A 15,217-nucleotide genomic window follows, 5' to 3' on the forward strand; every position below is an offset into this window, starting at 1 on the left:
TCAGCTGCCAACCAATCATTTGGTTCCAATAGTGTGTTGTTTCTATTTTATTCATTTGTACAGATAATCATAGAGTAAACGATACATAAGGGATTTGGAGCAGAACAGAATAATCTAATACATATACTTGAATGATGGGTGTCTATCACCAGCAAGGACTTGATCTCTCTCGGAGAGGTTATTCCACTTCTCCTGATATGCGGTGGACTGCTTCTTCTTATTGCACAGTGCCAAATACCCCCATATCACCATGAACATGATGACAGCAAGTGCAGTGAAGGCAATACAGATACTCAGCCCTTTTTTGTACTGTGGAGAGTCTCCTTTCAAGAAGATAAAAGTGGCGATGATACCACCAATGTTACCAAATCCGATTTGGAATGCAGTACCTAAACCTTTTCTTAAATGACCACCAAAGTTTAAGGATGTGAGACACACAAGTTGTGGCATGGCTGTGTAGAGACCCATGGCTGTAAGGAAACAACCAGCATATCTCCCGTTTGGATCATCTGTCAGAGAGAGCACCAAAGAGAGACCAACAATGGCGATACAGCCACTAACAAGGGCATATGGCGTGCGAATCTTGGTAAAATCAGAGCAAAATGCAACAACGTTAGAGACACCAAAGGCCAAGAGCCATGGATACACAGCATGCTGGTTGGCCGACTGTGCGGTGTAACCCATCTGGTTGATGATTGTAGGAGCAAAATACGCGTAACCGTATGATGGAATAATCAGGCAGAAATATGCAAAGGCAGAAAGGATGAAGAGTGGATCAGTTTTGAATGCATGAAGCATATCTCTCCATGTGTGATGGACCTCGAATCCTGAAGAGACCGAACTGATCTCCAACTTTCTCTTGAGAAACTCCTTTTCATTTGATTTGAGGAATCGGGACCCTTCTGGGAAGTCAGGGATGAGGAAGAACAGAAAGAATGCCAATCCTGCGGTGAATGCACCTTCGATGATAAAGATCCACTGCCATGAGGCGTAACCATGAACACCGTCAAGGTCATGTATTCTGTATGCAAGGGCACTCCCTGAAGCACCAGCCAAACATGTACAAGAGAAGAAGGCAGATATACGTCTTTGGGCTTCGAATTTTGTATAATATGTCGCCATGATGTAAAAGATACCAGGGAAAGTTGCAGATTCGAAAAGACCAAGCAAGAATCTACAAGCAACAAGGCCTCCGAAGTTTGTAACAAAGCCCATTCCAATGGTAACGACTCCAAAGAAAAAGATACAAAGGGAGAGCCAGATATGAGGTGGAACTTTCTTCATAACATAATTTGAAAGCACTTCAAAGAAGATGTATGGCACAAAGAACACAGTGAGTGCCGTGTTGAACTGATTACCAACCAGGTTTAGATCTCGAGAAATACCATAGACGTTAGCGTTTGAAATGTTGATTCTGTCCAGGAATGCCAAAAAGTATAGCAAGACAAACGGTGGAACAACACAGAGATCAACCTTCCACATCAGTCGTCTCTCATTGATATCGAGTTCCTTGGCAAGTGCCGTTGTCTTGACCTTGATTTCTTCATCCGTGGGGAAAGGACTCGTAATGTCAAGAGAGTCTATGTTGTCATCGATGGCATTCTGAGAGCGTTTTTCATCAGCCGGGGAGATGGCCTTATCTATTGACGATAAAGATTCGTTTGGTGTCATAATCACAGGACAATCTTGAGGTAGTGTGATTAAGGCTCCACTCACTATTTTGATAGGAATGAGGGATGTCTGGTGGTATTTAAACTACAGCAAAATTTTCCACACGTATACACCACCCTCACACATGAATATGTATAACATGTCCATAGTTGCTTCAAAGTCGTTCACTCATTGCATATCACATTAGGTGAAAAAAATTTCTCCCTTCCACACCTCCGCTAAAGGCATCGGAATTTGGGGTATGACTTGGTGTCTTTAATGAAGAGATTGTTACAGAAGGTTGTGAGTCATGCATATGACCTATAGCACAGTGTACACTCAACAGCGCATCGACCGGACGACGTATTCCATTCTCGAATCAAACCCGCTTCGACGCCGGAACAGGAGCTCAAAATGGACAGTGGAGGTGGGCTGCCTGACTCGTTGTGGGGTGGGAATGTTTTGTTCGTCCTCCCAGATGTTGCTACTTCGTAAGTATTGGTTTAACTGAGATGCAAACCAAGCCGAGACGGTTTCTATTCAAATATGCAAGAGAGCAAAGCTTGGAATCAAAACGGTTGAATAACGCAGGGAAAGACACAAATTTACTTGTTTATGTACTTGCTAAGTAGACCCCCGACTATAACCAGTTGACGATACATTGTATTCGAGCTCTTGGGCAAGGGAAGATCCTTCAACAGCCGAGCGGTGTTCAATAAGGTGGGTTGCAACAGATGATCACGCTTAAATTGTTGACCACTGTAAGTCCGTATCTGTGACTGTTACATTTTCCTCTTTTGTAATCTGCAGAGGTAAAAAACTGTTAAGGCTATGCTGCAGGAGCGCATATTTTAAAAGTTTAAAATCGCCCAGCGGACATTTCAAAGGGCGATTTGGCGATATGCGGAACAACATTTCATTGGCTGTAGATGAGGGAGAGGGGACGAAAGTTTTGACCGTCGGAGGTTCCCACTTGGGACACTCTGGATACTGGAATGTTCTCATAGTGAAATTTGTGTACAACGCTCACCGTTTCCCCGGGAGATTACTGTCCATTTGTCAGTTGCTCACGCTGGTTTTGATGGACCATACACGGACAGTTTTTTGTTCATTAGGATTAGAATCACAATGGTGTTAGTTAAAATAGCAAAACGATTTGTAAATCCCCAAAGTGTACTAGTCTCTACGTCACACTCCAACCAAGCATGAGCAAGTAATCTTCAACCTTTCCTGAGATGTAACTTTTCATAAATTGCTAAAATTCGTCAAAAGATAATCATGAATTTGCTTATAATCTCGACAACAAAAACATAAGGAAAATCCAGCTGACCAAACAGGACAGCTGAACTACTTAATCAAATATACACACTCTTAACTTGATTGGCTCTGTGGATCTTCCAGAACAACCTCCCCGTTATTTGTCTGTATAATTCTGGTTTTTCGTTACGCCAGCAAGTGTAAACATGTAAGGATGCTTCCAGTTTTCACAGTTTTGTTTATATTTGAATTCTTATCAACAGAATCACACATATCCCACATTACTTCATACAAAGAGTTAGGAATAATAACACAGAGAAACACATCAGTAACTTCAAACGAATGACGATAAGACACTAGAGGAATACCGAGCAATTATTGAGACAGATTAGCTGTGCTGATACGAGAACCACCACCAGAAGATATACTACAACAACGGCCATTACCTGACCCTGATAACGGAAATATGGCTGATATAATAAGAGAAAGACGAAGAAGTGCGGCAGCGGGTAGTGGAAAGAGCACTAGAAGAAATTAGACGTGATGGTGCCTTTGATTATGATCTGGACTTTGAACATAAGAGCAGAACATACTTCAATTTCACTACGTATAAAGGAAAGATTTACATGTCGCTTTACTTTTATCAATACTCCGTGCAAGTGTTTTCTTTCCCCTTGAGATTCCATGATTTGTTCTTATACAGCGGAGATGCTTACTGACCCGGTTTATGATGTCTAGAGTGATTGGAAGGTCATGTATGGGAACAAATATCTCCATGGTGCCGCTACGCAAGCCAGAGAACAGATAAGGAATAGAAGCCAGGATATGTGTTAGATCATCTTGCTGAAGAGTTCTACCTGGCGGCTTCTCTAATGATTAACGAAGTATGGACTATTATCGCCTTCAACAACACAAAAATAGACTTATTGATGTAGGTCATACAAGAACAGAACAGCAGTTAAAGGGAACTCACTTCCAACGATTACACCACCAAATCACTTGAGGAATGTTCGATTCTTCAAGTCCAAATTCCAAAATATGATGACAATATTCACTGAAGATGATGCGCCTTCAATTTTCCTTCCTTTTACTGCAAATTCAAAGACACCATCGTTGCACACTCTTGTTTTGACCAGAGCTTTCCAACCAAAAAATAGCAAGAGGACAATTGTCAAGGTTGTTTCCATCACAGAGACCCGAAAGAGAAGACTGCCACACATTTATTGAACTATCGGATTCAACCCTGAAGAAGATGAAATCACCGCAGAGCAGTTGTTGACAAGAGGATCAACGCTTCAATTCCAGGTCAAGAAAACCATCAACTTAGTGCATTGGTTCAAAACTTCATGATCTATTAATATCGTACCTGTCTTGACGAAACTGGAATGTGTAAAAAGCGATTCCCAAGAAAGACTCAAGGCACTACAACTCTTAGTATGCTCGGTAGGAATCAATACAAAAGGGCTGAAAGTGATACGTACGACGTCGCATACAGTGGAGAGTAGTTACGAAAGTACAAATCTCACATCAATTTGGACGTTGTCACTACGAAGGGCATTGTTTCATACCTCTTCTATTGACAAAGAGAAATGATACAGATAAATCTCCAAAATTCATTTACAGAGGAGTGTAATCAAATAGCTGAAACAACTGGGGTAGATACAATCAAAGTTTATGAAAGAATAGATACACCGGTGGTTCTGAGAGGACACGTCGCATCCAGGCCAAGCGTCTGTATTATACAAAACCATGTGTCAGTCTATTAAAAGTTACATCTCCAAATCAAACCATCATCAGATTAAATTAACGGGGCCTAGATTTGTATCATTCTAATATCTACATCATACATACTGTTGCGATCATATATACGAAATCTTACGCTACAAAGTTAAGAAACCCTTGAAGCAAATAGTTGGTTAGTTCCAAATCAAAATTTGATCAATGAGGGACTAGACATTAATTGGCCAAGACCTGTCGGATCCACGCAGGGTAAATTGACCGCGAAAGTTGTCGGTGATTTCGAGATTTACCAGAGCGCTGGCGGAGGTCCAAATCGTGTTCACCCTATCGAGGCATTACAGATCAAGTTGTAGAAGTGTGTTAACTGTGGGATCTAGTTAATTATGTCGATAATTGACCGAATTAGCTCTTCGAAACCAATCTTACTCGATGGAGCATTGGGCACTCTTCTGTCGCAGGAAAGTCAGAGCCATGCGCTCTGGTCTACCCATGCGGTCGTAGTCGAACCACGCACTATTGAGTCTATCCACGAGGAATATATACAGAACGGGGCAGAACTTTTGTTGACATCGACATACCAAACCAGCGAAGCCAATGTCAAGAAATGGTTCAAAGATGAAGACTATTCAGAGGTTGTCAAGAGAAGCGTGGATTTGGCATATGAGGCCAAGATGAAGTGCAATGGAGGCCGGCAAGTGTTTATAGCTGGGAGCGTCGGCCCCTTTGGTGCATCTTTAGCCAATGGAGCTGAATACACTGGGGATTATGGCAACATTACAGATGAAGAACTGGTTGAATTTCATAGAAAGAGACTCGATATTCTTTGTGACGATAGAAGGGTTGATATCATTGCATGGGAGACAGTGCCTAGTCTGCAAGAAGTTCGTGTTCTCACACGAATGATGAACGAGAGAGAAAAACCGTACTATCTATCTTTTAGTGTCAAAGAGGATACACTCGCTGATGGTACGCCTCTTGATGAATTTGTAACAGAGAGTCTAAAGGGTAAAAACCTTACCTGTATTGGGGTTAACTGTCTCGGATCTTCAAGTTCATTGCATTGGTTGTCCAAGTTGAGACCGTTTGGAAAACCGCTGGTTGTGTATCCAAACTCTGGTGAAATATATCGAAACGGCAAGTGGGAAGACGCTGCAAAAGTCGAAGCATTGTCATGGGTAGACTACGTTGAGCAGCTACACGCAATTGGTAATGTCAAGATTATAGGTGGATGTTGCAGAACAACACCAAAGACCATAAATGCTATAGGCGAGGCAATAAACAAGGTATGGTGAAAGCGAGCCAACCGGTCTAGCTGTCTTCCCATTTTGTTGAGTAAATTACTCGCCGTGAACAAGTCGTATATTGTTTTCCATGCATGAATTTGCACCCGAAGACACCCAAAACACCTCGAAAAGCGATTTCTTTTTAGACACTGGGGATTTGATATTTATACGAAAGAAAAGTCTCTAAACTTGATTCGAGATGTGTGTAAGAATAATAGAGCTCAGTGGTCGTTGGTAATTTTAAGTGGATTTTCTTCGATATTTACCCACTCATTGAGCTCTGGTTTGCCTCTCCATTTCATAGACTTATACACGATGCTGGATAAACTGCCCACAGAGATCGTCTCACAGATCCTTATAAACTACTGTACTCAGCAGGATCAGTATCATTTGATGTTAACGTGCAAATCAACGTACCACGCTACAAATGAGCACTACCATTCCCATTTCAAACCTCGGCCAAACCTGATCTGCTGGGATAATCCTGTTCATCATGATTACCACTACAAGCACCTCCAGAACGTTTGGAGGTTTAAGAAATCACAACATTGCTCAACAAATAACTACTTTGAGCATAAAGGTAGATATAGAATACTAAGTGATGAATGGACCAGTGAAAAGTCCAAGCTTTGACGATGTGTTGGGAATAGGAGAATGGGGTTATTTACAAGTTAATATTAGAATCAAATTAATTCTTCACATGTAGGCAGGCGAAACAGCCATAAGGCAAAAACAGAAGAGCACTTTGCGTTTGATCAATTTGTCCTGGCGCTGGGAATCGCGCGCGGGCGTGTTGAGAAATATCACAGACACAAAGAAGAACGAAAAGGAAAAAGCCAAAAGTAAACAAAGAATCAAGCGTAATGAGCTCTTTATAGTGAAAGAAAACAGCGGCAATGGACGTTGACGAGCTTAGGGTGACAAAGGTTGCTAAGCAACTCCATGAGAGTATTATTGATGGAATACAGTTACTAGGAAGGCAACAGGATACCCGTCACAACCTCAAGCGAGTTCTGGAAGATCTCCATCAATTTCAACCTTGTCCTCATCTGTTAGACCCATACCTCGACTCTTTCATCCATTTGATCTTGGAAGAGTACACTATTGACCCGGAGAATGGGAGTATCACGGAGGTGTTTTATAACCTGGGGAAGATTGTCACTCCGAAGAAATTACTGAACTTCTTCCCAACCAACGTTGAACTGTTGCCAAAATTGACACTGGAGTTCTCATCTCTTGTGCACTGGCATAGACAATACCTGCTTTTATGCTGGTTAACAGTCCTGGTGCTGGCGCCCTTCCAAATTGAAAAGTTTGGACAAGATATAAAGGAGGATTTGTACAATATAGGTGTTGATAAACTGGGGAAATCCGGTCCACTACAGCCCTTAGGTGCGAGATTGGTTGGATCTCTGATAATGAGACACGACTGTAGTGATTTGTGGACAAAGTTTATCGACAATCTATTGCAAAACTTTGAAGAGTCAGATGATGCACTACAAGAGGGACTATTGCTGGCCTTAAATGTTGCCATGCACAAGGATTCGTACGGAACTATCCTTCGAGACTTGAACAAAGTTTCTCCATTTTTCTCATTACTTTTAAGTCAAACTTCGCACGTTGGTATTATTGCCAAATTATTGTCCAAATTCATGACTATCTTAATGCAATTAGAAGAAGATGACTGGGAGACCATTGAAGGTATCGTAAACTGGTTCCAAGATAGTTTCCATAGCAAGAGTAACGATACCAGATTTATACTTGCAAGACAGTACGGGAAGTTGATAACGAGAGTCGACGATTGTATGGGTATAGATCTTATGCTTGACGCATTGAGCTCAACAAGGGAGCTCTTCTCTAAGGAATCTTTTGAGACCATAGATACAGATATACTGCATTCACGGTTGTTGTGCCTCGCAGAATTTCTACGAATGAACCTGATGAATCATCAAGAATTTCAGGAGATTTTGGACATTCTTCAAAGAACACTTTTCTTCCAACAACCAAGAATAACCTTTGTTGCCGGTTCAAATATCCGTGATGCATCCAATTATATTGCTTGGTCATTGGCAAAATATTCTAAAAGGCAACTTGATTCTCAAATTGTGAAAGGACTATTCACATTTTTACTCCTTGTGTGCTGTTTTGACAAGGAAATCCTCATAAGGAGATCTGCAACGAGTGCTATTCAGGAACTAATCGGACGTCATGGGGTCAGGACCTGGGTTGAACTATATCCAAACGATGAAACAAATCACTCGAAGAGCATAAGACTCATTGAAGCGTTGGATTATGTGGACCTAGGATCAATTGATAAGTCATATCTTGAAATACCACAAAAGGTGCTAGAAATTTTCCCAGATCTTAAACCTACTTTTATCAAGTTTTTGATCAAAAATATTGAAAATGTCGACTTTGAACTTGTGAAATACTCTTCAAAGGCGTTGAAGGTGCTGTTAACAACAGAAAATGAAACATGTAAGGATCAGACAGTGAGGCATATTATCAAAAATGCAGATATTAAGCCCTTTAATTCATTTACAGCACTTGCAGAGCTGATCCCATTGCTCCAGTCAAGAGATTCCATTCAAGATATCACTCCAGTATTTCGCTCAATAAAGATCGATCACCACAAGGATACACAGTTCGCAATGCTATCATATTTGTCATTACTCAATTCCCTGCTGAACCTTGAATTACAATGTGATGATCAAATACTCGAAAATGTATTTAGCGCAATAAGGGTGGATAACCACGATGTTTGTCAGATCTTGAAGGAGGTAGCTCCCAAAATACACATACAAGAAAAATACTGGACGAAGTGGTATCATTATATGAAACTTGGAAACTTGAACACCGCCTCAAGTGTGACTTACCTTCCATGTTTTCCTGAGAAAACTAATGACATAGCTTGTCTGTTGGAATCTGAAAAAACAGATTGTAATGTCAAAGCTGCAATTGTGAATTCAGTCTCCGAATATTTGAAATCTGGGCAAATGTTACAGGAATCTTTTATGCAATGCGTCTTGAATGAACTTGACGATTATGCTATATCTGAACAGGGTGATGTTGGATCTAAAGTTCGTTTGGCATGCTTGAAGTTAGTGCAAAACAACCTAGAAAACCTTCCACAACCAACTTTGGAACTAAAGTTACTGAGATTGTCATCTGAACCTATCGACAAATTGAGAAATCTATCAACGGAACTTTTGCAACGACTTTACAACACCAATGAGGTTGACACATCCAGTAGAAGCCATTTTGACTACTTTTCTGAATTGTTGAAGTTTTTTAAAACACATTGGATGAACTCAAAGGATTCCAGAATCGAGTTCTTCAGAGGATATATATTTTCATGTGGTGCATTGAAGGCTACTGATGCATTGATATCAGACTCTTTGAGGGCATTTTGTGACTTTTATACATCTATCGAACCGGCATTACAAAAGGAGATCCTATTGAACATTGCTTCTTTGATCAAACCGATACCAGGAATTAATAAAAGGATGGATTTCAAGTCCCAACATCTTTCAAAGCAGATACTTGTTGGTATGCAATTCTATACAAGAATATTACTAGCTAATATTCCAATCCCAGAAGATTTTAACTTGGATGGTCTATATGTCCGTATCTACAACCTTCATCTTGGAACCACTAATATTACTCGATTGCAATGTGCAATCAAAATGTTTGGTTATTTTTATCTAAGATCCGAAATGTTGAAGGCAAAACTTACGCTAATTTCAATAATGACCACGCATAGAGTTGCACGGGTACGTGCCATCGCTGCCGATGAGCTCTTTATGGTTTATTCAGAAAAGTTGTCCATTACAGGAAATGAAAAATATACAAAGGCCATGGAAGTGATCCACGAATTTGACTGGACTTCAAACGATCGTCAACCTGACTATACTTTAATCGATGTTTGAGACAAATGATTGTTGAAGAATCTGGTCAATGTGGCGGCGTCGGCTTTATCGTATTTGTTTCCCTTGTAGGGGTTGTGTTTATTGGTGATTCCTGGGGTATAATCCACAGGTTTACCATCAGTATCAATCCATTCAATTGCTTTCGTTGCCTGATAAAACCATTTTGTTGATAGTTCCGATTCCATCGAAACACTCTCCATATATTTCTTTATTGCCATTGCCGTCAATGGAGACCCGGCTCCTCTCGCACACGAATGAAGCAGCGTATTGAAGATGTCAATGTTGATTACATCCCCCGGAATCAATGTAAACCCATGAACAACTCCTGTGGTATTGGAAAGGGAAGTCAATGCTTTCAAAAATGAATCAACAAATACTCGTTTCACCCTTTGATCTTTTTTGGCAAATTGATCATCAAAGTGTGTCTCAGCAAAACGTGTAATATCCACACGTTGTAAATTCAGCTTTCTTTTCCTTGAATCTGATGAATCTGGTGTTAGATTTCTTCTATTGAGGGCATTGGTATGTAAATCAGCACTTATAGAATCAACGAGATGGTCAAAGTCCTCTGGTACAAGTTGCAAGTCATTATCGTGCACTGCAATATCCATAACGGCAAGTTTGTCTTTAATGCTGGAAGCACATTCAGTGACGAGACCAACTTCATAGCTTGTGAACGGTCTATTGTTCCATATCTTAGCTATGGATGAAATATCAGCGCGTTGTGCAAATATTTCCACTGATCTCTTTGCTGCTTCTTCAGAAATGTCGAAGTTCTGCCGTTCACCAGCAACAATATTTACAGACAATTCACCAGTAACAAGCTCTTTCAAAGTTACTGCATCACCAGCTAGAACAGCAGAATAAAATATTGTATGATAATCCTCTGGTGGCAAGGACCCATAATAGGCGGAGAACACCTGGAGCAGCCATAGGCGGAGAAGCTCACCATCGTGACACCTCGTATCGTCCTGCAGCCTTATAGAGAAGCATATCGTATCTAACAGAGGCTGTCTGAATGTCTTCAAGATCTTTGATCTCGATTCCGTGTCACAGTCATTGGTGATGTGCTCGAGAATGGACACAACCTCTAACACGTATCCACTCTTTTGTAGGTATCCATTTTGACCGAGGTTGTTCAACAAAGGAGCCAATTCCCATTCGTATTTCTGCAGCAGAGACCAGTTGCGTTTTCTTGAAACCTTTGAAACGAGTGTCTGATAATTCAGTAACGTCAATTGGTCAATCCTCTTGCTAGTGATGATGTTCTTTGAGATTCTGGGGAGCTCATCTTCCACTCTACGTGGATCCTGGAGTGCATTAAGCCGATACAATTCCTTGGAGAGTGATTTTATAGATGAGAGTTCGCTATAGCATCTACGGAAACCAAATGAACCACATATGTGCTTGATTGCTCCTTTCATTGGTAGCTCTTTCCTGTATTTTAACAATCATTGTTACAAGATGATTGTCGGGCTGGGGCCAAAAAAATAGTGAAAAACACACTTTAAAAAATTCATCAGTTTAAACCGAAACAGAGAGAACTACTCGCACGAGGAGGAGCAAGATGAACAGATTTTTGGTGAGACAATTGAGAGGTTATGCTACTAAGCCATATGAAGTTTTCAACAGGGCTACAAAGATAAGGCAGAGAGAAAGAGCTGCCAATTTACCTCAGTCAGAAGAGGTTGAATACTTAAGGGATGAAGTTGCCCGCAGGGCCATTGAAAGATTGACTTTTATCAAGAGAGACTTCCCCAAAGTGCTTAATATCGGAAGTGGGTCTGGAAATTTGCAGAAACAACTTGTAGAAGGGGAAGATGAGGATACAAAAATGGTGAATTCGAAGTTCTCTGACTGGACGATGTTGGATTCTTCAGAAACGATGCTGAACAGGTGGAACGACCATCAGTACAACGATATGCTAAAAGTGACCAAGATTGTTGGAGATGAAGAGGAGTTGGACCATCCAGATCTGAAGCCTGAATCCTTTGACGCAGTCCTGTCCAACATGAGTCTCCATTGGGTTAATGACCTTCCCTTAACATTGAAAAAGATCAACGGGTTGTTGAAGAAAGATGGCCTCTTTCTTGCTAGCATGATCAGCGAGGACTCTGTGTACGAGCTCAGAACATCTTTACAACTTGCAGAGTCTGAACGTCGTGGTGGTATCTCAGCAAGGGTTTCACCTTTGGTGACAGTGAACGACATCAGCTCTTTGTTGAAGCAAAGTGGGTTCAACCTTGTTACCATCGACGTTGATGAGATTGTTGTGGGCTATCCTGATCTTTTTGCAATATTGGAGGACTTGCAACTCATGGGTGAACAAAATGCAACGAACACATTAGTCAGTGCACTTCCTAGAGATCTGTTGCTAGCAACCCAGGCAATTTATAAAGTCTTCCACGGTGACAGTGACGGATCGCTGCCTCTTACATACAGGGTACTCTTTATGATTGGATGGAAAGCCTCTGAAACACAACCAAAGCCACTTGATAGGGGATCTGGTGAGTTTTCCCTGAAAGATGTGCTATGACTTGTACATATTGTTTTTACATCATGTTTATTATTTATTTATTTATATTAAAGATATATATATACGTTGGCAATGGCCTATCCTATCAGTGAACATACCCACTAACTGGGACAACTGGGACTGGCAGAGCTCATGTTTGATCTGAATGATCACTAACTAATACATTGGAAGCGATGACATATTTAAACTTCCAATGCCTGATAAACTGATTATGGTTAGAGCTTCCATTACACCCAACTGACTTCGTGCTTCGAGAAATAATGTCGCTTCCAAAACCGACTTCAGGCTCTTGTATGATGCATCAAGTGTTGATCCTCTTTAATGTGCTATGTAAGGACGAACAAAGTGCAAATAGGCATTTCTTGTGTCACGCCAGCCTTAGGTAGTTGGTACAGCCCATGTAAACAGCTGAATGTAAGAAACTCCAAGAGCACTTACAGAAAATGGCACAAGTATTGCCAAAAATCAATTACTTCTGGGATTTGGGCAGCTGTACATCCTTTTGTGCATATATATGCTGTTAGGCAATGTAACCAATTTCTACACATCACGGTAAGTTTAGAATTGAACTACTGCAATCCCTTGGTTGCTTGTGGTTTCTGCTTTGAGCTATCATATCCTGATAAGTAAGTCCTGATGTTTGAACTTATCTGGAGAAACTATTAATCCGCTTGTATTAGCTTTATTACTCCCTAGATATTTACAGAAGATTCAACAGTAGATATCGGGGTTGATAAAAACTTCAGAAAATTAACTACTGGTGGCAGACACCAAGAAGGGTCTCATGCAGAGTATCCTTGAAGCACCCTTGGTCTGGTATAAAGCACAAACATGAGTAAGATATGCTTGTTCATGTTTTCTACTTAGATAGGCTACAGGTCCACAGCGTGAGGATGAACATCATGGAGCCAGGCTCACATGCCAGTAAAACACTACTAACACATAAAGAATCGAGAAACAATCATGAAATTTCCAATCATGAATCAGTAACACGTGTAGCACGTACTGTGCCAGTGGCTGTTGATCTCCTGTATGTAATGCTAAGCCTGGGCGAGAGGGGAGGAGCAGGTTGGACGTTGAATGATGATGCCCAAATGTACGGCTTCAAAGTGAGTAAAGTGTTACAGTTATCACCGCAGACGGATAATCCTCTTGCTTGCCATTAGTTTCAAGCTGAGGTATACATGGCTGTCAGCATGAAACCTTTCCCAAAGTCTCATACTGATCAGTGATAATTTCGTTTGTTCTCAAATTCAACTTAAACTTTCTACAATCGCTGCACATTAGTCGGATTCCATCAAGCATATTTTGAATTACCAGATTGTAAAAGTACCGATACGAGACCTCAGCTTCCCAGAAGTGTACCATATCCCTCTGCCCAGGAGAAGGTAAACCATGTTCCAGATGGAAATTCATCCTATGTGATCGTGATAACATGTCGGTATTTTAGGGCTGCGTTGACTTGCATGGCACATGCTTCCACGTTCCTCACTACCAAGCAAAACTTCAAATGTCACCGTATGGTGTGTCAAGGACTAAGACAGCAAATTTCTCCCAGATATCATCGTCTCAAATATGAAACAAGCTAAGATCACCCACAACTCAGGGACTATTACTCATTCCCTAATTATGAATAATTTTACTCAAACTCTTGTAACTGGTAATTGCTGAGAAGAGTTGCTGTTGTAGTTTCGTTAGTTTCGAGTGATAACTTGAAAAAAGCTTCTCCGGAAATTTTGTAGTGAAATGATCAGAGGATTTCATATTAATGTAACAAACTTTTATAGTGGATTACACATTCATCTAACACTTTATAAGTGCTATCTAGATGATTGTGCTGTGCCTTTTCACACCTTCAAAATCCCATGTGATCGTGTTTGTAGAATCGATTTAACATCCTTGGAACTGCTAGACCGTAAATATTGATGATTTTGGAACTGTAAATGAGAGTATTTATGTCACAGACAAAGTAGGAAGAAGTTTTGCCTTTTAATGACGTATCACTCTGTTTAGAGACCCTTGGTACCGGTAAGGGTTCTAAGAATATATACCTAAGCACATGTCTACCTTTATGCGTGGTTGAAGTGTTATGTCAATCAGTGACAGTTATTGATTACATGGCTTAAGGGATCATATGTGTATGCATCGCTCTTATAAGTTTGGCTTTAAGCTGTGCAGTCAACTGTAGAACTCCTGATTGCTGCAAGATGTGCAATAATTTAGTCCAATGCCAGTTCCAATTATCTCCATGACAACTACCTACAGAAGGCTTCATTCTTCATGTAGAATCATACATTTTCTTTCTATAGAGCGTGAAGCCATTCATTGTTAGCCGTAGGAAGCGGTGGCACCATGTATACTTTATCGCAATTGCTGAAACACACTGCACTCCTCCTATGCCTTCATTGTGTGATTTTTTGGTCTTTTTACAGTTATCACAGTGTTGTCAAAAGTTTTAGGTGATCATATCTGAATGAAAACAGGAAACATTGAACTTTAGAAGCCAAGGATACCAAAGATACTACGTCTCACAACACGATCAGTATTTACGGGAAAGAGTTGAACCCTAAATACACAACTGATGCAAAAGGAAAGTCTATGGCCAACGCACCCCAAAATGCTCCAAAGGGGTTGTTAACGATACTGAATCTGTATAAATCAACGTATCCTTTACAAAGCTTTATCGAAATGCATCAGTATGCGTATGTATCCCAATGGTTGTAATTTTATTAAGCGAGGATTCTGCAGGACATATACCTCAAGCACCAAAAACCAGCCATTTCTGTATACAATTTCGGTAACCATGGCATGCAGTCTACAAT

General features: G+C 40.7%; 6 protein-coding genes across 6 annotated transcripts; 4 read left to right on the forward strand and 2 right to left on the reverse strand.

Moving 5' to 3' along the window:
* Positions 1-4: 4 nt before the first annotated feature.
* CYBJADRAFT_13180 (uncharacterized protein) lies at positions 5-1,815 on the reverse strand. The gene has a single exon (XM_020213019.1). The coding sequence runs from the start codon at positions 1,669-1,671 to the stop codon at positions 115-117; it is 1,557 nt and encodes a 518-aa protein (XP_020073509.1). The 5' UTR covers positions 1,672-1,815; the 3' UTR covers positions 5-114.
* A 3,112-nt stretch (positions 1,816-4,927) lies between these two features.
* CYBJADRAFT_13170 (S-adenosylmethionine-homocysteine methyltransferase) lies at positions 4,928-6,092 on the forward strand. Its single transcript, XM_020213011.1, has one exon. It carries the CDS (start codon positions 5,031-5,033, stop codon positions 5,937-5,939), a length of 909 nt encoding a protein of 302 aa, XP_020073510.1. The 5' UTR covers positions 4,928-5,030; the 3' UTR covers positions 5,940-6,092.
* Positions 6,093-6,245: 153 nt separating this feature from the next.
* CYBJADRAFT_170911 (uncharacterized protein) lies at positions 6,246-6,563 on the forward strand (the record flags this gene model as incomplete). The annotated part of the gene is made up of 1 exon (XM_020216166.1): positions 6,246-6,563. The coding sequence occupies one exon, from the start codon at positions 6,246-6,248 to the stop codon at positions 6,561-6,563; it is 318 nt and encodes a 105-aa protein (XP_020073511.1).
* A 115-nt stretch (positions 6,564-6,678) lies between these two features.
* CIN1 (Cin1p) lies at positions 6,679-10,136 on the forward strand. Its single transcript, XM_020213034.1, has one exon. The coding sequence runs from the start codon at positions 6,827-6,829 to the stop codon at positions 9,857-9,859; it is 3,033 nt and encodes a 1,010-aa protein (XP_020073512.1). The 5' UTR covers positions 6,679-6,826; the 3' UTR covers positions 9,860-10,136.
* Positions 9,679-11,289, reverse strand: CYBJADRAFT_165752 (uncharacterized protein). Its single transcript, XM_020214187.1, has one exon. The coding sequence runs from the start codon at positions 11,281-11,283 to the stop codon at positions 9,838-9,840; it is 1,446 nt and encodes a 481-aa protein (XP_020073513.1). The 5' UTR covers positions 11,284-11,289; the 3' UTR covers positions 9,679-9,837.
* A 119-nt stretch (positions 11,290-11,408) lies between these two features.
* CYBJADRAFT_165753 (S-adenosyl-L-methionine-dependent methyltransferase) lies at positions 11,409-12,524 on the forward strand. Its single transcript, XM_020214188.1, has one exon. The coding sequence runs from the start codon at positions 11,427-11,429 to the stop codon at positions 12,393-12,395; it is 969 nt and encodes a 322-aa protein (XP_020073514.1). The 5' UTR covers positions 11,409-11,426; the 3' UTR covers positions 12,396-12,524.
* Positions 12,525-15,217: the final 2,693 nt, after the last annotated feature.

This window comes from Cyberlindnera jadinii (genome assembly GCF_001661405.1).
Source record: "Cyberlindnera jadinii NRRL Y-1542 unplaced genomic scaffold CYBJAscaffold_1, whole genome shotgun sequence".
Taxonomy (NCBI): Eukaryota; Fungi; Ascomycota; class Saccharomycetes; order Phaffomycetales; family Wickerhamomycetaceae; genus Williopsis; species Williopsis jadinii.

Excerpts from the sequence above, each read along its gene's own strand:
- CYBJADRAFT_13180 (XM_020213019.1), bottom strand. The coding sequence starts at position 1,671 with ATGACACCAAACGAATCTTTATCGTCAATAGATAAGGCCATCTCCCCG.
- CYBJADRAFT_13170 (XM_020213011.1), top strand. The coding sequence starts at position 5,031 with ATGTCGATAATTGACCGAATTAGCTCTTCGAAACCAATCTTACTCGAT.
- CIN1 (XM_020213034.1), top strand. The coding sequence starts at position 6,827 with ATGGACGTTGACGAGCTTAGGGTGACAAAGGTTGCTAAGCAACTCCAT.
- CYBJADRAFT_165752 (XM_020214187.1), bottom strand. The coding sequence starts at position 11,283 with ATGAAAGGAGCAATCAAGCACATATGTGGTTCATTTGGTTTCCGTAGA.
- CYBJADRAFT_165753 (XM_020214188.1), top strand. The coding sequence starts at position 11,427 with ATGAACAGATTTTTGGTGAGACAATTGAGAGGTTATGCTACTAAGCCA.